Here is a 20,286-nt window from a genome sequence, read left to right on the forward strand (position 1 = left end):
CCCCTCTCCATCGTTCCTTCCTTTTGAGTCTTGATCCAGCAAGAGTCTGAGTCCCAGCTTCCTTCCCCCAGCTTTCCTTCCTCCATAAGCTGTTTACTTCTTCTCCCCCTCACTTCTCCTACTCTTTAATCTCATCTCTCCATCTCCAACTCTCCCACTCCTCCTTGTCACCTCTCCTTTTCAATCTCTCTTTTTCCACACCTCTAGCCCAATTGACAAGTCTGGGTTCTTTTTTTCATTGTCTTCTTTTTGTGACTGGGTTCACGGATTGTATTGAACCACACACGAACCTCCTCCCTCGCCTTAGTCGTCATCTTTTGATTCTGTCTCGCTCATTGAGTTCATTGACCACCCTCGAATGGAAGGTTGGCAACTATGAGTTCCGCGGGGAACGAGGAGCTGGGCTTCCAGCAAATGCCCATGGGACGTATGTGATATCCTCAACCCTGAGCTTCCTAATCTCACTCTGCTGGAGCTCCTATATGCAATACTGACACTCTCATCTGCTTTACTGTAGTCAAGGTCCTTTACACATTTGACAAAGATAGCGAAGATCGATGCCTGGCTAGACACCCTCACATCTTCCAAATACAAACGTTGAAACTCGCTGAGAACACGACCATTGGCCTTGTCGACATCAAGCATTGTCTGGACGCCGTAGCAAAATGCAGCCCCGAGCTGACCGACCCATCCGCCGATAGCGATTATGTTGTCTACGCGTACGATTACTCAGAGCCCGACACGCCACTTGTTGGCCAGGGCGTCTTATCGTGGCTGTTGGATCCGAGCAAAAACGATGGGTCCAACAACAACCAATCCCTGAGCATGGTAACCGGCATGGTTACTGAGAATAGAATGAGGCTTCTCAGCGGGAACGGTATTAAGGATACACTCGAAGTAAAGCTCAAGTTTGTTAGGAACAACAAGATCCGGAGGCCAGGCCAACAACCCACTAGCAATCAGCAGCAGCACTCGCCTTCGCCACTTCAGTCGTTTGACATTCAGAACATGGCTCAGACTCATGCCCCGGCCCAGGCGCAGGACCAGAGGCAGGCGGCGCCGCACCACCTGCAGCTCCAGACGTCCCAATTCGATATGAGCATGCCTCAAGGGATGGACACGGCCCAGACTTCTTCGATGGAGTGGAATTACTTAATGCAGTCTTTCCCCCCACTCGGACACGACGCTTCTGTTGGCTCACCCCTTCCTCTGGATGACGTATCCTTTAACGCGAACAGCCTAAACAACATCCCACCCGCCCCGAGCACGAACGAGCCAGTTGCTCAGGCCCCTCCGGCTCGCGCCTCTTCCCGTGCACCATCTAGACCATCGTCACGTGCTTCTAGGAAGCGGCAGCCGACAGGGCGGCCCCGAGGTCGGCCGAGGAAGCGTCCTCTGGCTACCGAGGGAAACACTTCTGGATATGAGGATGGGACTGATGGGGATGACGGCCCGGCACCTAAGAAGAGGATTGCTTCGACCGTCGTCGGAGATAGGGCCGTTTCTGCCCCATTTGCAGGTGCTCCCGACTCGCTAAGGGTTGCCGCTAGCACTTCTAATTCTCTTCGAAACTTTAGGCCTCTTGCTGGAGGTGGCGAGGGAGGTCCATCTGCTGGTAGTCATCTCCAAGACGTGCCTCGAGCCCCGACCCCGGTGCCCAAGGCTGATCAGCGCATTCAAGGAGCCCGCGGTGGTAGTGCAGGAAGCAGACGACCCTCCACCCTGAGCCGGGAGCCTAGCACACTCGCCCCAGGCCAACAGTCATTCTGCGATTCGAGGCTAGCACTGTCTCCAACTGGCGAAGATGGCCACTCGCCCCCGATTGCGGCGACACCTGCTGCGTTCTCCGACGATAGCGGTGCGGAGATCAGTTCATCGCCACCTGTTCCACGACCATCCCGCTTTTTGCAGTCCAGCCCGCCACCCTCGAGCCCGATCCTACCGCCTATGCCCCAGCCCGATTCTGGTTTCATGAGTGGTAGTATTGAAGAGAGTGCTCAATTCGAGGAGCCAAAGCTCCATGACGGGTGCCCGGCTGAGGCTCTACCTTCCGACGGCATGCTTATCAATGCTGCCACCTGTCCCGAGGCGTATGAACAATCAGTCGCCGCTCAGAAGAATCGGGATGTTGGTAAGGTACCTGTTCAGGTGTTTCGACTCCAGGACAACGGAGGGGGCGGCATGGTGCAGATTCCCAGCCCTTATTGCACGCGGTCAGGATCGGACAAGCAATCGGCTCCAAGGCAGCGTTCTAAGAGTGGCCGACGATCGTCCCAGCCCGCCGCCAAACCAGCTCCCGCCCTTACGGCTGCTGCTGACAGCCACAAGGCGAAGAGTAGTGGGAAAGTGAAGGAGGCTACACAAATTACTGCTGATGTTCCTCCTCAAACCGAGCAGCCCGCCGAGAGGTCCCAGAGTCTCGCACCAACCCAGGCCCCGACACCCATTCCTCTTCCTCTTCCTCTTCCTGAAGGTGCTCCGACGGCCCTTGACTCTACGCCCACTCCTGCTGAACCTGTGGTCCCCTCAATTCAATCCCGTCCACCTTCGGCTCCGGTTGCCAGCATGCCAGTCGCTCGTCCCCACAATTATAACCGATCTCAGTCGATGAGCGCCTTGGTCCTGCCATCGATGCCGGACGAACCGACCACGACCCCCACCGTGACTGCGACTCCCACTGCGCCCACCACTGAGGCGTCGGCTTCGACCTCAACGTCGGGTGCCAACGGTAGAGCGGCGAAGACGGCCGCTTCCATCCCGAGTGCTCCATTGAAGCGCGTTCAGACACGATCCTCTCATGAGATGCCTCTCCCCCTCCCTCTTCCGCTTCCCGCTGTTCCTGCTAGTGACACGCCTAGCGCCCCTTTTCTACCTCTACCCGCTGTCCCCGCCAGTGATCCCGTTGGCCCCCCCCAACAGAGACTGCCATTACCTAGTGCTACCTCATTCTCTGAAGCGCCTTGTCCTCCGAGTGACTCTGCGGCGCCTCCCCCCCCACGGACCTCACCTCCACCCCCAAGATCTAATAAGAATTACGTCAAGAAGCAGTCGATCAGGGACCGCCTCGAGCGGGCAGTCATGAATGGCGAGATGCCGCCGTACTGTGATAATTGCGGTGCAATCGAGACCCCGACTTGGCGCAAGATTCACACGCGCGACATTATTGGCTTTCCGGATTACACCGAATATTCAGAAAAACCAGGTCATATTACGGCTATTGAGGTGACAAGTCGCGACGCGAACAACAAGGCTACGTCGTATCGCATGGTCAAGAAAGCTCTGGGGATGAGCGACGACAAATCTCTTTGGACGGAGAGGCTTTTGTGCAATCCATGCGGCATCTGGCTCTCTAAGAATAACAAACACCGGCCGGCTGAAAGATGGGAGAAGGACCACGAACGACTGGGCCAGGAGCGACGAAAGCGAGGTACTGGGCGAAATCCCGTCCGTGTCAGGAAGAAGGCCAACGGCAAGGATTCGCGCAGTGGCACGGCACCTCCTCCGACTTCCGAGGCCTGCATCCCTACGGACGACATGGCCCCCGATGCTGTCATGTCACCGCCTGTGGATGCGCCTCCTGCCGAGGAGGGCATGGGGCCGATTCCCATGGATCGGTTCGCTTCCCTCTTAGAGACGGCAAACTCTCACGAGTTCAACGGCCACAAGGTCGAGCACGTAAACCAAACGACGGCATCTGGACGTTCGGGTTTTTCCAACGCCGGGTCGACGCACACGAATGGGACCGGGACGGTGAACAGCCCCATTACTCTTGATCTCGATGAGGATCATCTTGGTTCCACTAGGAGGATACTGTTCCCATCGCCCAGGCATAAGAGTGGGGCCCATCGAGACGCGTTGAACCCGGTGTCGCCAAACATCATCACGCCTTCAGCTGGCGATGGAGAGGGCGGGAACCGAGCGGATAAGGAACTCGCAGCTGACGTGGCCGAAGCACTAGCGAGGAACGAAAACCAGCATAATGCCACGTTTGAGGACGATCTGGATTCGCTCTTCAGGAGCCCCTCCGGCCTCGCTAGGCCTTCTACACCGCCTCCTAAGGAAGTCTCGTCGGAGACGAGAAACCCGTTCCGCACGCCTTCACGGCCGACGCCGAGCCACCGACCGGTGACTAGAAGCATCTCACGTTCGATGCGCTCGGCTCAATCGTCACCCATCAACTCGCAGTTTGCGCTGGCCCAGACGACACCGACGCGCACGCCCATGGCGCGGCTCATGCTCCCGGAAAGTCCCTCGCTCCGTCGCAGTCCCCGGATTAACGGTTCAGCGATTAAGAATGACCACGACCGACGCATGAAGGCCATTGAGCAGATACCGGAAGGCGATATGGACGCCACGCTCAATGCCCTTCGTGAAGCCTTTACGCCCCCTTGGGCGCCCCAGGAGGAGATGCAGGCAATCCTGAACAGATGCCTCGACCCGTGGACTAGAGCATTCAATGAGGAAGTTGAAGAGGAGTGGAACTTTGAGCTCCTGGGAGGATGCGAACCCGAGAAAGCCGAAGAGCCCGAAGAGCCCGAAGAACCCGAGGAATAGGATATGCCTTGGGAGAAAGGCGATGGACCTTCGTGGATGCAGGGCACACCTTGGGGATGAAGGTCTGTCTCTACGCGCGATTCCCTTTTCAATTTTCGTTTCTTTTTCGTCCATGCACGTCCTCGGTTCTTCCTACAATTTTTTTTCTTTGACCTACGGATTCTTCCTACGGGAATGAAGTTAGTACAGTGGGTGAAGATTGTTGCGAAGCGATGGTTACGTTTTGAAGGGTTTCACTTGTTGACGAGGCGAAGACTAAAAATAATGGGGACAAAAGGGACATGTTCCGGGTTGTTTATTCGAGGGCTATGATAATCCATATGGGGGTCCTTTTTTCCACTTGAAGAGCAAAAAAGGCAAGGAGTCGGTTCGGTTCTGCATTTTCAACCTCGGATGAGGCGAGGCGAGGCAAAGGGTTGAACATGAGATACCCAGGGATATTGTGTTGTTTTTACGTTTGATTTTCCTTTCGTTTTTCTCCGCTTTGCGTCTTTGTTTTCTCTCTTTTTCTCTCTGTTTGGCCCTGGTTGTTCTCATCATAGGCGTTCTGGGGAGTTTAAGGGGATCAAACTCGATGGGACACGAATTCGTGCCTTTAGCGGATGACGGCACAATACACTTATGAAGTTTTAAAACGAAGTTTTTAACAATGGTTTGCCTCCCTTTGCGTAGGTAGATATTTTGATGAATTTGGGCATCTTAAGCTGGTGATGATAACGTCTCAGACCGGTGCTTGGGGGAGATTGGGTAGTTTTCAAGCGAGGCTCTCGCTTGAAGGATGCCTGGCGGCTCGAGAATGAGATGGAGGCGTGCGATGGTTCGTATCTACTCCTCCATCCTAAACACTGCGAGGTGGCGATGTCTGCTGCTGCTGCTAGTTCAGTATCTTCCTAGGTAATAGACTTGATGAATGCTTTGTATACTACTTGATTAACGTGTTCATGTTGGCTTGGCGCCGTCGTGCTCGACAGACCCTTTGGCTGGCTTTCAAAACGGCTCTATCACCGACGGCAGAGCGGTGCCGTAGTTATCAGCTCTCGCAGCTCCTGACCATGGGGACGAGCTGCTGGTTCCTCGACCTATTTGAACCACCGCTGCTGCCTTACACGGGATCGCCCTTGTCCCTAATCATCTATGATGAATGAATCTGTAGATGTACCGTAGATGCTCGAGATATTTCTATATCCGCGTAGCCCAGAAAAATCCAGTTGTTATCATCCAAGCTCGGCCATGACCGCGATTCAAACTTAGCCGCATGCTGATGAGGTCTCTCGGTTCTGGCAGGGAAGTTGCAACCAGGAGGCTCTGAGATGGGAAGCTTCAGTGGGGTCCCTGGGCTCAAGCTTGGGCAGGTACCATGAGGCAGCACCCTCCTTCCCCAGATTTTGCTGGAGCTTCCATCGCCGCTGCCCTATTTCGCAGGTCCAGCAGCGCACTTTCCTTGGTCCAGTGGGTACGTACCGCCCTTCTCAGAATCTACTTAATTTACCAGTGCGGCTCAAAACTTAGACTTCTTTTCTTCCTCACCATTTCGGACCTTCTTCGACTTCCAGGCTCCACAACATCAACGACATCGAATATCGACCTTCGACTTTATTTCTTTTTCACCTTTTTCACAACACCATAACACACAACGGCTCCGACCACAATAATTCGACTTTGAAATTTTTTTCTGTCAACCCCCGACTGAAGGACAGCTCGAAATAATTAATCCTCGAACATCCTTACAACTCGAAAAGCCATACACAGTAAGTTGCCCCTCCGTTGCTTTTCTGCTTTCAATATCTCGTCCTCACCTCTTGACAACCATAGCCGGGCCCTCAGTAGTGCCCGGGATATTCCCAACTCACCAAGCCATTCATTTCGTCATTTCGTCATTTCATCCAAGGTTCAATTCCTAGGAACTAACTCTTCTCCCCCCCTTCTCCCCCGTAATTATTCTAACCATTATCCCCCAATCCCCCATCCCCCATCCTCGAGCAATCCCAGCTCCGGGAAGTTTTACGAAAACGTGGGAACCACTAAACAGAAATAGGAACAAACCTCAACGCAGGCAACACAAAATCGCAGATAACTACAAAGAAGCTACCACCCGAAGGGAAAAAAAAAGATGCCGCCAAAACGAATGACAGCGAACCCCGTCCGGCCGGCACGCCATCGCCCGGGAAAGCCGGTCGGAGGAGCCGAGTCAGAGTCATCGAGCGAAGAGGAAGAAGTCAGCGAGGATGAGAGAGCAGCCGTCAAAATTGAGAAGGAGAAGTTGCAACCACGAGGGAGAACGGCCCCGCCACCGAAGGCGGCGAGTGCGAAGGCGATTTCTGGTGCGTTGAAGGTGAAGAGTGAGGAAGAGGTGAAGAAAGAGAGGAGAGAGGAGAGGGAGGCTATGGAGAGGATGGCTGCTGAGGCCGGCTTTGTGACGGAAAGTGAAGAAGAGGAAAAAGAAAGAAAGGAAAAAGAAGAAGAGAGCGAAGAAAGTGAAGAAGAGGAAAGCGAGGAAGAAGAAAGCGAAGAAGAATCATCAGAGAGCGAAGAGGAGAGGCCAAGGCTGATGTTACGACCAAAATTCATTCCAAAAAGTCAAAGAGGAAAAGGAGAGAAGAGCCAAGAGGAGAAAGCGGCCGAGGACGCAGCCAGAAAAAAGGCGGAGGCGCACGAGTTGGTGGAAGAACAAATCAAAAAAGACGTGTTGGCGCGGGCGGCAGGAAAACAGCATTGGGACGATTCAGACGGAGGCGAGCAGGGCGAGGTTGACGATACGGACGGATTGGATCCCGAGGCGGAGCTGGCTGCGTTCAAGCTACGGAAGTTACGGAGGTACAAGCGCGACCGCGAGGCGATGATCGAAAGGGAAAAGGAAATCGAAGAACTTGAACGACGGCGGAACTTGACGGAGGAAGAACGACGAGCCGAGGACGAGGCGAAGCTCGAGGCGCAGAGGGTCGAGAAGGAAGGGCGGGGCAAGCTGGGGTACATGCAGAAATACTACCACGGCGGAGCGTTTTACAGGGAAGAGGCCGCGGCGGCGGGCCTCGATAGGCGGGATTTGGCGGGCGCGAGGTTCGCGGACGAGATGGATCGATCGACGTTGCCCGAGTACATGCAGAGGAGGGATATGACGAAGTTGGGGAAGAAGGGGGCGACGAGGTATAAGGATTTGAGGTCGGAGGATACGGGGAGGTGGGGGGAGTTTGATCGGAGGCCGATAGGGGCTGGATTTGGTCGTGGTGATGATGAGAGGTTCAGGCCTGATGAGGCGAGGGATTGGAGAGATAGTGGGAAGGGGGCGAATGCGATTCCGTTGGGCGAGAGGAGAGAGAGAGACGGCGACAGGGACAGGGACAGAGACAGGGGCAGAGACAAAGACAGGGACAGGAGAGGAGAGAGGTACGAAGACCGCCCGCGCCGCCGATCGAGGGAGAGAGATGAGGGGAGAAGAAGGAGTCGGAGTCGGTCACCGAGGAGGAGGAGGGATGATTCAAGGGACGGGAGACATCATGGGCGGAGGAAGAGGAGTTCGGAGAGGGAGGAGAGGTATGAGGATAAGAGGAGGAGAGTGGATTCGAGGTGATGATGGGGAAAGATGAAAAGAAAAAAGGAAAGGAAAAAAGGCAAAGCAGAAGCAAAAAGCCAAAAGAAAAGAAAAGAAAAGAGAAGGAAAAGGAAAAGAAAAAGAAAAAGAAAAAGAAGGCAAGAGGCGACAAGGCAAAAAGCAAAAAGCCAAAGGAATCAAGAGAACAAGAAAAGAAAAAAAGGGAATCAGGGGAAGAAGGAAGGCGAAGGGCAAGAGGGCGTGGGCTGGGATGGAAGAGAGCGGGCGGCGCGGGCGGCGGCGGAACGAGACGAGGTGAAGCCGGAGGGCGAGGACGAAGGATCCGAGGTGACGAGTGGCCGGGGGAGGCGTGAGAGGAAGAGGAACTGGAGGACGATGAGCAGGGCGATGGGGAGAGTGGTGAGAAGGGCGATGATGTGAAAAAGGAAATCAAGGGCAAAATTAAAGGGGAAAGAAAGAAAAAAAGAAAACGAGAAAGAGAAAAGCAAAAAGGAATCAAGGGAAGAAGGGGAGGCAAAGGGTATGAGGGTGTGGACCAAGACTAGGAGAGGAAGCTGGAGGATGAGAGACCCGGACATATCAAGGATGGAGCCAGGGGAAGGAGGAGGGAAACTGGCTTTTGAAGACGGAGAACGGTGGGAGAGAGGTGCGTCGTTTATTGGAACAAGGCTGCTCCGCCGATGAAGGATCCAAGGTGCGAGGACAAGGAGATGGGCAACGTCGATCGATCGGGGGGACGAGAGAATGGTGAGCAATGACACCGAAACAGGGGAGGGGAGATAACGGTGAGCAATTGACACCAACCTCTAAGATAGAGAGGCGAAGGAGGTGTGTTTCCTCTCTTTCCTCTCTTTTCTTTTCTTTCTGTTCCATTTCTTTTTCTTTTCCTGCTTTTCTTATTCTGTCTCTTTTCTTCTATCCTGTTTCCTCTTTTTCTCGTTCTATTCTGTTTTCACTGTTCTATTTCCTGTCTTCTCTCGTTTTGTTTTCTTTTCTTGTCATTCCTATATTTGAAGACGGAGCCTGGGGAAGGAGGCGGGTAATTTGTTTCTGTCTCTCAATTCTTTTTCTGTTCTGTTCTTTTCTTTCTCTTTCATGTATTTGAAGACGGAGCAAGGGGAAGGCGGTGGGCTGCCTGTTTCTGTCTCTTTTTCATTCCTTTTCCTTTTTCCTTTTCCCATTTGATGTTTCTTCGTTTTCTTCATTCAGTCCTGTTTTTCTTCTTCTTCATTCATGTATTCGGGGAGGGAACGTGGAGAGTGGCAAATGGTGGAGGTGAGCGACCTGTCTTTGTCTCTGTCTCTGTCTCTGGGGGTTTCTTTGGGGGGGAAACTTCTGAGGATAGAGCTGGGAGTAAAAGGTGAGATCTGTCTCCGAGGAGTGTCATATTTTTGAAGATGGAGCAAGGGGAAGGTGGTGGGTAACTTTCTCTGTCTTTTCAAATGCATGAACGAGGGGGTTGAGGAGGGTGTTTCTTTTCTGTTCTGTCTCTTTTTTTTTTCCAGTCATGTTTCTTATTCTTTTTTTTTTTTTTTTTTTTTTTTTTTTTTTTCATTCCTGTATTTGAAGATGGGGCAAGGGGAAGGCGATGGGTAACTTGTCTCTCTATCTTTCCGGGGTCTGAAGATGGGGTATTGAAAACAAGGATGGAGAAGGGGAAGGAGGCGGGCATGTTTCTTCATTCAATCATGTACGGGGGAGTTGGTCTCTGTCTCTGTCGCCTTCTCTCGTCTCCCAAGGGAAAGTCGATTTGGGATTGGGAGTTGGATGGGGCAAGGGAGTGCGGGATTTGGGAACTTTTTCGTGTATTTCATTCAGAGTTTTCATGTATTTAAGGACGGAGCAAGGGGAAGGAGGTGGGCAATTGACTTCGTCTCTACATCTCTGGAATTCTACGGTAATGGGAAAAGAAAATGGGTTGTGTTTGGATCATCAACTTTGGAACTTGTTCATTATTTCTATCTCTGGACCCTTTCCTATGTAAAAATGCCGTACGAACATGTCTCCCATAAACAAAACATCAAGACCGTCAAGAGGAACAAGAAGGTGGACGTGTTATCGCTTCTAGATCTTGACGACGTCGACCCTCGCTCTATCGAACACCCTGTGGGCGACTAGGTCGGAGTCAGATTCCTCGGGGGAAATGTTGCGGGGGTAGAGAGTCATGCGGGCGTAGGTGCCCGCGCCACGGCGTTTGGAGAGGGAGCCTGGGTTGATGACGAGGACGCTGTTGACGACCTGTTTGGGATTTGAGTTAGTAGGCCTGTTGTGTGTGGAAAGAAAGAGGGCAACGTGATGGTACATACCCTTGCAAACGGGTGGAGTGCACTAGGAATAACCATGACATCAGGCAACAGAGCAGGCAACTCCCCAAGCTCTAAATTCCTCGTATCCAACATGGCGCCGGGCGCTCTCCCTTCCTCCGTCCCCGTCCTAGGCAGCTTCGACCGATCAGTGGGTGGGAACAAAGGGAAATAATGCCTCTGGTCGATAAGGTACTGGCTCAACCTCGACGCCGAATCCCTCTGCGCAACGTTCCCGACAAGAAGCTCCTCGTGGCGCAGTTCGTACAAGATATCCTGGGACGAGACGCCGAGGATAACCTCGTTAACGAAGACAGTACGGGGGTTAGGTATGATTTTGACGGATTTGGGGAGACCTAGGTCTTTGCGGGGGAAGTTCTCCTGAGGCCAGGAGACGTGCTTGTCGAGGATGTCGCGGACGGAGGGGACGAGGATGATGGTGATGGCGGGGTTCAGCTGGGTCAGTGTGTTGAAGGCGGGGGAGACGAGGTGGCGGAACACGGTGGTCATGGTCGCCGTGTCCGGGTCGTAACTGGCGTCCTCGGGGAGGTCGAAGTCGCCCGACGCGATGAGGGGATGTTCGACATCGAGGAAAGGTCCCGTGAGGATTAGCGCATCGGCGTACGTGTTGGCGGCCTTGTCGCAGATGGCGTGCAGCGCCTCGTAGTCGAGGTTATCGTCGGGTGTATACGGCCCCGAGGCGAACATGATATTGAGCGGCGCCGGATCGGCGTCGGTGTCCATGGCGTTGGGGTCCCCGCGGAGACGCTGCTTATGGATTTCGAGGTCTGCGGGGGAGGAAGCTCCGTTTTGGAGGAGCGGGAGCTTGATGACTTCGTCGACGATGAATTCGTGGCCTGAGGCGTTTGATCCCTTTAGGGCGACGATTTGGCCCGGGAAGACGCTGTATCCCTTGAGCTTCTTCATGTTTAAGGGGATTCTCCGGCCGTTGCCAATTTCCATCGAGGTCTCGAGGAGGAGGCTGGCGGGGTTGAGTTTTCCTTCAGAGGAATCGGATGCGATACGGCCTACTGCTACGATGCGGGAGGTGCTCTTCGCCGCGGCGCTGCCGAATTCGGACTCATCGATTCCTCTTTCCTTGACGAGTTCTTGCATGAAGCTCTTTATCCGCTTGTCGAGGGCTTCAGAGGCTTCGGAGAGCTTCATGGCGAGCGGCTTGTAGTCGATCTTCTTGGCATCGGGGAAGGCGTTGAGACGGACGCGGGGTTCGGGGTAGGGGGCGAAGGGGGGGTCGGGGATTTTGAGGTTGTCGTTGAGGACTTCGATGACTTCTCCTGCGTTGGGTCGGTCGTTGAAGTTGACGGGTCTGGAGTGCTGCCGTGTTAGCTATGTGGTTTTGGGGTTAAAAGGTGTCCGCGGATAACTTACGCTGGGGTGCCGAGATTATCTGCTGCAGCGCGACTCGGCGTCTTGAAGTCTGGTGAGCTTCCGGGAGCGTTTGATCGAACTCGGTTCATGGACGGGGTCTCGAACGTCTTCTTCCTCAGGCTACCTGTTGCCTTGCGCGCAGTAGCAGGAGTGCCCGGTACCAACCCATCGAGCCTGAAAAAGAACGTCGACTTATCAGTGTCTTTTGCACTAAAGGGGAAGAAGGAAACCCTAAAAAGACATGAGAGAGAACGACAACCCACATGGAAAACACATCCCCGCCACCCTTTGCAATACTCCTCGGCGTCGCTCCGATCCTCCGATCCGCCGTCGCCTTGGCCTGGTTATCCTTCTCCAAATCATCCAGCGTGCTCTGCTTGAAGCCCTTAAGCGCCGCTAGGGTTACTACGTTGGCCTCCGTTTCTAAGCGCATGCAGTACGACTCCCATTTGTAGAAGAGGTCCTCGGCGGAGACGCCGTGCAGGCGCAGGAGGGACTGGAGCTCGGCGAGGACATCGGGTTCGAGGGGGGCGTTGGGGGAGAAGTAGTTGTGGAGGGCGGCGGATACGTCGCCGTCTTGGGAGGACATTGCTCAGCTTGGGTCTTACGGGTGAATTGGCAAGTTGAATATGGAAATTTACAGCTAATTGCGCATTGCTGGCGGGATCGAGGGCCTAGGTCGATTTGATATTTCTGGATGTGGAGTTGACGATTTCGGTTCCCATGTTCCCCGCGACGCGTCTGGGAGCGCGTAAAGGGCTTTGGAGATTGGCACCTCGACAGCTGTTGACGTCTGGGTGGGCGAGCGCCAAATTTTGGAAGAGCTTGACTGAAACCAAGTACCTGTGTACCTGTGTACCTATGTATCGCGAACGTTGGATGATGGTACACCAAGAATAGCTAAAGTAGAACAAGAGGCTGTCACAACGTGGTCCTCTAGACTCTATTCGGATACCCTCTAAGACAATGGAATGGGCTTGGTAGTTCCATCGTTGATGCCCGGAGACTCCCGAGTCACAGAGTTACCTGCCACAGTCACTCTGACATTAGTTTTGATAATCTAAACTACATGGATCACGGGGGAAGAATGCCCGGCGAAATGGCCTCTGAGACTAAGATTAGGCAGAATCTGATCAGAAATCCATAATTCTGCAAGAACCACTACTTCTGTCCATTCTTCATTTGATGTTTGACGTGCTTGATGGGGGTCAGCCCGATAATGCCAGCCATATTGGGTCGAAGAAATTAGGTATTTAAGCACAAACGCGCTATGGTCTAGTGTAGAACTGAGCACCAAGAAATAACAGATGGCGGCCCTACAGTATAGTGCCAACGGATAACCGGATCTCAGCGCTCCATTAGTGGGCTGGAAGCACTGACCAGCGGCATTAGGCTCGTGCTGCCCCCTAATGCAAGCCACTGCAGGCCGCTAACTCTATTCTGCTGTTCCAGGCGCCTCCAAGCTTCGTAACCCCAATACCAAGCCCGGATTAATAATGCTCCGGAACAATCCCTGTCTCGCTCCTTCCAGCAAAATCACAAGCCAGAGATGATTGTCCTCAACATTCTGCAACGTTGATTCGCCTGCATCTCGAATCCTCATCCAATTCTCATTCCTCAACTGGTTTCGCGATCGCCCATGTCCATGCCCCGATACCATTTCCCAAGCAGCAACTTTGCATCATTCTCCAACGAACCATAGTGCCTTACTTTTTCTCCCTTAATCCAGAGGCGCTTTCCCGTCATGGAGTTGCCCGTCATCTCTTCCTCACCTCTGCCTCTTCAGTTTTCCCGCTGAAAATTATTGCCGTTCCTTGGCCTTTTGATGGTTCAACCATCCCACGGCCACCCAACTACCAGATTCATTTAACGACCTAATTTCTCTAGAGACCCTCGTCATTCGTTTCTACCTCGGGCACTCTGCTACCCGGCGCTTCTACGCCCGACTTCTAGAGCGTTCCCGGCTCGACCCTCGACATCCCCCATCTCCCTTCTGACCCTCACCGCATTCCTACACTCCGCGCGAGCTGCACCTCTCAGGATGAGCTCTCCGTACTCTCAACAGCGATTCGACTCTCGGTACGATTCCTTTCGCCCTCGATCCCCATATTATTCCGATTACAGCTACGCCCGGCTCCTCGACCGCGTTTCCCCACCTGTCATCGTCGCCGGGGTCGTCCTCATCCTCACCGTCCTCTTCAACCTTTTGCGCCGAGGCGCACTCGCATACCAACTCCAGAACTTAGTTCTGATTGTCTGGGACCTTTTCGTTTCCCTCACACCGGCCGCTCTCATCTCCACGATCGACTCCTGGGTCAATCCGCCAATGTTCCCCGGCCTTCCTCCGCCGCCACCACCGAACACCCATGCCGAGAAGAGCGAGAGGATGGCGGCGCTGCTCGGGATTAACAGGGCCGCCGGCGCGCTAAGATCCTTTTCTAACAGCCTCCCACGCTCGGCCTTCCCTTCGGCGGCCCTTCGAGGCGGACTTTTCATGGCTGGATCTAAGGATCAGCCTCCGGGTCTTGGAAACCTCGATAATTCGTGCTACCAGAATAGTATCCTGCAGGGCCTCGCGTCTCTTAACCATCTTCCCCCGTACCTCGCGACGACTCTTCGATCGAATGCTGTCAATAGGAAGGACGTCGAAGCTGCCAAGAGTCTGCAGGAGCTTATTGCAGACCTGAACGATGCGGATAATAACGGAAAGACACTCTGGACACCGAGGGTTTTGAAGAATATGAGCTCTTTTATACAGCAGGATGCGCAGGAGTATTATTCCAAACTGCTCGACGAAATTGACAGCGAGATTGCCAAGTCCATAAAAGCAGCCACTGCGGCGGGCGGTGACCAACGGCTTGACTTCGTGGAGCCTGCCAAGGACGATAACACGAGTCAACATAGCGACGATAGCGGCTATGGTAGCTCATCTTCGGTCATCTCCAAGATATCCGCTGCTTCGAAGGTTCCCAGGAATCCGCTCGAGGGGCTTCTCGCCCAGCGCGTCGCATGTGTGCAGTGTGGATTCTCCGAGGGGCTATCTCTGATCCCCTTCAACTGCCTAACCCTCAACCTCGGCGTCAACACGCCCGGACACGACTTATACGAACGTCTGGATGCATATACGAGCCTCGAGGCCATCGAAGGCGTAGAGTGTCCTAGATGCACTCTCCTTAAGCTGCAGCGTCTTTTGAGGACCCTCGGCGAACGATTTCGCCAGAACGCTGGTTCCGAGGAGCATCTGGCTCGCGTCGAGGAGCGTCTGAAAGCTGTGGATCTAGCCCTTGATGAAGAAGCATTCGACGACGAGACCGTGAAAGAGAAGTGCAAGATCACTCCTGAGAGTCGAGTCAACGTGGTCAAGACCAAGCAGGCCGTCATCGCTAGGCCGCCGAAGAGCTTGGTGATTCACATGAATCGATCGGTGTTTGACGAGAGGACGGGGATGCTGTTCAAAAACTCGGCCGCCGTGAGATTCCCGACGACGTTGGATCTGGGACCGTGGTGTCTGGGCAGCAACATGAAGGGGAAGGGAAGAAGTTACTTCGAGAAAGCGACGGCGTCTCCCGAAGTGGATGGGCGAGACGGCCAAGCGGCGTTGAGCGATGAGGAGCGGTGGATACTCGATCCGAGGGTGTCTATGGTGGCGGGCGAGAATATGAAGTCGTTAATATCGGGACCAATTTACGAGTTGAGGGCGGTCGTGACGCATTATGGGCATCACAACAACGGGCATTATATCTGCTACAGGAAGTACAATACCGCTCCAGTATCAAGCGTTCTCCCAGCGCAGCTAAAGGACCCAGAACAAGAAGCCACCGCCGAAATGCCCAAGCCCAACGAGACCGAGGCTGAGACCGAAGCGACGTTCCAGGATGCAGAAGAAACACGGCAACAAGACGCGGAGGACCAAGCTGAGGAGAAGGAGAAGGGGGAGGAAGCCAACTCTGAAGCCGAAGAAAAGACATGGTGGCGCCTCAGCGACGAGTCCGTGTACAAGGTCGACGAAAGTATGGTGACATCGCAAGGGGGCGTGTTTATGCTCTTCTACGACTGTGTGGATCCCACCCTCATACGGACAGATGAAGACGGGGAAGGGGACGAGGTGCCGGGTGAAGAGATCGAGGAGGAGGAGGAGACGCTAGTTGGTTCGCAGAGGTCGATCTCGAGGGCGGCGTCCGTCGGCCCGGAAATTTCCGCGAGAGAGGACTCGCCGGCTGACACGCTCGTTGGAAGGGGAGAGAGCGTGGAGCCGGCGAAAGCAATAGGGAACGAAGTTGTCAGTGAGGTGTCAACCGAGGAGGGGGTTATGAAGGGGAACGGGAACTTACCAGCACCTGGGACGAAATCACCAGCCGACGTCGCTCCAGAGAAGGAGCCACTTTAGAGGAGGAGGCGAAATGGAAGGCGATGGATGTGGTTTCTGAGGCGATTTTTTTGAACGCATGGGAATGGAGTAGGCAGGCCAATTATGGATTTTGGGCTTCTCTTTTTCACTGGGTTGTCTTTTATTCTCAGGCGTGTATGCATGATGGTGCATTTTTTTTTTTTTTTTCACGGAGTTTGATGGATACCTTTCGGAGCGATTCTGAAGATTTTAAGAACGGTGGCATTTTCCTGTCAACCTTTTGTCGAGGATGAGAGGGCGGGTTAGGAAGGACAAGGCTCATCATGCTTTGGAGGGTGGTGGGCGATGTTGGGAGGACTTGGTAGTTTCGGAAACGTTCAAGTCAGCTCCAATATATACTCGATCATCCTCGATGTCTAGGGTCACAGTTTGGCAGACGATCCCGATTCTGGAGTCTCCCTGTTTCCAGGGTTCGTGTAGATTTGGTGACTGATTCCGGGTTCCCCGGGAACTGGGCGAATCCCGCCGGGATCCAGGGCTCGGGACCACATTGAAGTTCAGCTCCCCCGAACCCAGGCCCCAAGCATCAACTGTCTCGTGTGTCCAAGCCTCATCCTACTTAATTATCAGGCTCAGGAGACCTTGGGTCCCAAATCCGCCTTCCCATCTGCAGCCATCTTTATGAATCCACCTTGCCTGCGTCCCGGATCCGGGGTGCGGGGTCGTGTGGACGCTGCGCCTCTTTTTAGCGAATCCGGGAGCCGGGGTCCAAGCACGCACCGGATTCCTGGATTTCGGGTCACGCTCAAAGGGGCACCCGGTCTATTCTACGCAGTTGTCAAATCGAGAAGCTTTTATTTCGCTACACCCGGATTCCGGGATCCAGGCAGGCTTCGACCCCGCCGGAACCAGGGGATGCTTCTGAGGCGGCAGCCTTCGAGATTCCGAGTTCTGTATTACTCAGAGCGTGACACCTTTCTGAACGCACTCTTGGCCACCGAGCTCACGTTTTGCCCACCTTAAATCCGACCTAGATTAGCACTCCTCCTTCTAGCCCCGATCACCTTCTTATCAGGCTTATACCGTACTGCTATTATCACAATTCTTCGCCCAGGGTAAGGCGACCGGGGCCGTGATGCACAACATGCTCAGTATTAGCGATTGGAATCGCCTTGTGGTATCTGGCCAAGGCACCCACCGCAGGATTCGCCCCATCACTCTCATTGATGTCAGGAGAAGAGAGGTTATGCTAACGCGGCGCTAGGTTCTAGCCGACTTTGATCTGTGCGTGTTGGGTCGGTGGAGACGTGTGGGTGGGCCAGGACTAGGTCCCCCACAAGACTGGGGAGGAAGAAAAAAAAAAAATTGCAAAAAAAAAAAAAATCGGATGTGCCTTCTTAGAAGACGCATTGGGATTTGAGCCCAATGCGGGGGTCGAACCCGCAGCCTTGAGATTAAGAGTCTCACGCTCTACCGATTGAGCTAACCGGGCAGGTTATGTGATGGTTGATTTTGACCTCGCGGAAAGAGGTCCAAGAGGACAGGGCCAACGAGGATTCGAACATGGCTCTACGGCACTGTCGAATCCGACGCCCTCACCAAAATACCATTTGACCTTGTGCTAGTTGGTAAAACTCACTTCGATCATGGGAGGGTTGTTAACCGGTTCAGAGTCAATAGTCCCCCTTTCTGAAAGCTTTCGACTGCCGTTTCTGTGGACAAGCCGGTGGCTGCGATAACGACTTCATTCTGCTCTGGTCTTTGGAGAGGAGGCGAGCGACCGGGTCGCAGTAAGGCGGGCCGAAGAAAGCACGCAGCATTTTCAGAGATCCGTGATTTGTAGACGGCCATCACTTGTAAGCTTGTCCCCAGCAGCTTGACACCGGGGGGAGGAGGGGCCCCGTTCCGCACAGAGTAACTAGAGTTCATGTGTTAGTCGAGACGAAATGAGAGGGGTAATCCAGCTCGAGGAAGCCTTACTAGATCCTAGTATGTCTAATCTGCGACGAGTGAAAGAACCTCGGCCTTGTGGTTGTTCCTAGATCGAGATCGACAAGCATGGAAAATATGCGCAGCAGCGAGCTGGTGATGGAGGGCTTCCGAGACGAAGGACTCGAGTGATGGGCTCGAGGGGTGTGGGAGCGCTATTTCATTCTGAACGAGCGCTCCGCTGATCGGGTGCTAGCAGGGTACGACGCTCTAGATAGCCATCGAACGGATACCAATCTCTTGATACATTCAAACGCAGACTTTCCCAGGATGCAGATTCCATTTCCCCTCTTACACCGAATATGCATGCAACTAATCGAATAAGAACAAAACTGACGAATAAAAAGGAATTACTCTACTAACCGGCATATGCCATTATTAATTCTGTCAAGGCACGTTCGAGTATCCAACATCACTCACTGCTCGGAAGCAGGAACAAGGAATACCTGTTCTCCCTTTCGTAGTCAAGTGCGTGCGTGGGGAGACTGCTCCCGGGTTTGGTCAGATCCATCTTAAAGACCAGGGCGCTATTTCTGTCCCGCTGGTTATCACTGAATGCCATACGGATCTCTTCAGCATAGCTGGCTTTCCCCCCTCTAGACGACCCCTTGCCGATTCGAGTTGACTGTCTCGGCCGCCATCTGTTTCTCCTTGGCTTGAGAGATGCTGCGGCAATCGAGTCTGGAAGTACAAAAGGACGGTTTCATAGTTACTGAGAAAAATCAGTTCTCTGGTCCGCATCGTGCATTCTACTTCGTTTAGTTATCTGGGTGGTTATAAGTCAACAATCACTCGAGTGTGTAGATTTGAATCGACGCCTCGTCTCAACAAACCACTGCCCGCTACCCTCGTCCTCTTTCTCTTGCTTCTCCATGTTGCCAGATCACAAAATGTCGGCTCTCGAACCCTTGTCGCTCTACATCACCCTCACCTTCCTCGGAAATGACGCCCGCAAGAACTTCTACGTGAGTTATTGATCTCTCCCACCGCCGGCAGTTTTCTCCTTAATAACAGCCCAAAGCACTGGACCCTGCACGCCACGAGCAGCAACCCCCCCTCCGGAACCAAGTTCCACGCAACCGACAACGGAGATCAAAGGAATCTCTATCGATACGAACATGTCGAGATCAACGACCCCGCGGATTCCAACGACGTGGTCGTATGCTTGAAGCTCGGCTTGGTAAACTCCATCCAGAAGATCCACGAGAGTCTGAAGAAAGTTCCGCTAGGGAGCGCTAGATATCTTCCTCGGCGCGAGGACAGGTGGACATGTCGTGTCTTTCTCAAGGAGGCCTTTAAGCAGTTGGACCAAGATCACGTTCTTGCCTTGCCACCGGGAATGGGTAGGTTGCTCCTTTGCGCCCAATTTTTTGAAGTTGGTGGATATTGGAACTTTAACCTCACTATGTGCCTTTAGACGTCGATGAGATAGAGGCGGCTTGTTATAGACATGCAGACTACTATTACGCCCTCAAGAAGAGGACCAAGAAGATTGGACCGGTGATTGTCAATGATGCAGATTGGCTCCGTTGGGACGAGCCGAATTCTGTGGATGGGTCGTCTCGGATGTCCTATACTCAGCCGACAGATGCCCTTCCCACGACTGGTCCCGCTGGGACTGAAAGGCAGTCGGACTCAACCTGATATCAGGTAATAGGGCTGGGGCTGGTATTGTCTAGAGTGAGCTTGACATAATCTAGCCTGTAGGGGTGTAACAAAATGACACCTTGCGAGATGTTGCTTTCCTGGAAGTGGCCCAGCTACAGTGGCTGGGGCTATGCAGAGCGTGTAGAAATGTCCCAAATGCAAAGAAGCTAACGCATAGAGCGTCCGTTTACTTGAAAGCTAAGTGAAAGAGGATTGCTATCAGGACCACCCCTCATGGCTCGGTTGTGGCACACTTCGAAGCCGTCTTCTCGTCTCGCTTCTACCACCTGCGCAACTTTGACCTGAGCTCAACGACGTATTCTTACAATGTGGTATTCTATCATCAGCATAGGAGCGACCTGCTTTATATCTACTACTCATAATAAGACTGTCTTAAAAGGTTATAAAGTGAAGGAAGGCAGCAAACAACGCGCTGCCTGCTCTGGATGTTACAAGAGGCGTCGCGTACATCCACTCTCGCAACGTACGACACTCGGGCTTGAGCT

At 53.5% G+C, this 20,286-nt stretch overlaps 3 protein-coding genes and 2 pseudogenes across 3 annotated transcripts; 4 read left to right on the top strand and 1 right to left on the bottom strand.

The window, feature by feature from the left end:
* Positions 1 to 375: 375 nt before the first annotated feature.
* SAPIO_CDS4058 (uncharacterized protein) lies at positions 376 to 4,554 on the top strand (the record flags this gene model as incomplete). The annotated part of the gene is made up of 2 exons (XM_016786709.1): positions 376 to 427; positions 518 to 4,554. The coding sequence occupies 2 exons, from the start codon at positions 376 to 378 to the stop codon at positions 4,552 to 4,554; spliced, it is 4,089 nt and encodes a 1,362-aa protein (XP_016643685.1).
* Positions 4,555 to 6,664: 2,110 nt separating this feature from the next.
* Positions 6,665 to 8,122, top strand: SAPIO_CDS4059 (annotated as a pseudogene; the record flags this gene model as incomplete).
* Positions 8,123 to 10,168: 2,046 nt separating this feature from the next.
* Positions 10,169 to 12,385, bottom strand: SAPIO_CDS4060 (DNA polymerase subunit alpha B; the record flags this gene model as incomplete). The annotated part of the gene is made up of 4 exons (XM_016786710.1): positions 10,169 to 10,342; positions 10,411 to 11,734; positions 11,797 to 11,970; positions 12,060 to 12,385. 4 exons carry the CDS (start codon positions 12,383 to 12,385, stop codon positions 10,169 to 10,171), a joined length of 1,998 nt encoding a protein of 665 aa, XP_016643686.1.
* Positions 12,386 to 13,837: 1,452 nt separating this feature from the next.
* Positions 13,838 to 16,183, top strand: SAPIO_CDS4061 (annotated as a pseudogene; the record flags this gene model as incomplete).
* Positions 16,184 to 19,023: 2,840 nt separating this feature from the next.
* Positions 19,024 to 19,777, top strand: SAPIO_CDS4062 (uncharacterized protein; the record flags this gene model as incomplete). Its single annotated transcript, XM_016786711.1, has 3 exons — positions 19,024 to 19,098; positions 19,155 to 19,476; positions 19,551 to 19,777. The coding sequence occupies 3 exons, from the start codon at positions 19,024 to 19,026 to the stop codon at positions 19,775 to 19,777; spliced, it is 624 nt and encodes a 207-aa protein (XP_016643687.1).
* Positions 19,778 to 20,286: the final 509 nt, after the last annotated feature.

The sequence above is a fragment of the Scedosporium apiospermum genome (genome assembly GCF_000732125.1).
Source record: "Scedosporium apiospermum strain IHEM 14462 chromosome Unknown SEQ_SAPIO_0090, whole genome shotgun sequence".
In the NCBI taxonomy this organism is placed as follows: domain Eukaryota; kingdom Fungi; phylum Ascomycota; class Sordariomycetes; order Microascales; family Microascaceae; genus Scedosporium; species Scedosporium apiospermum.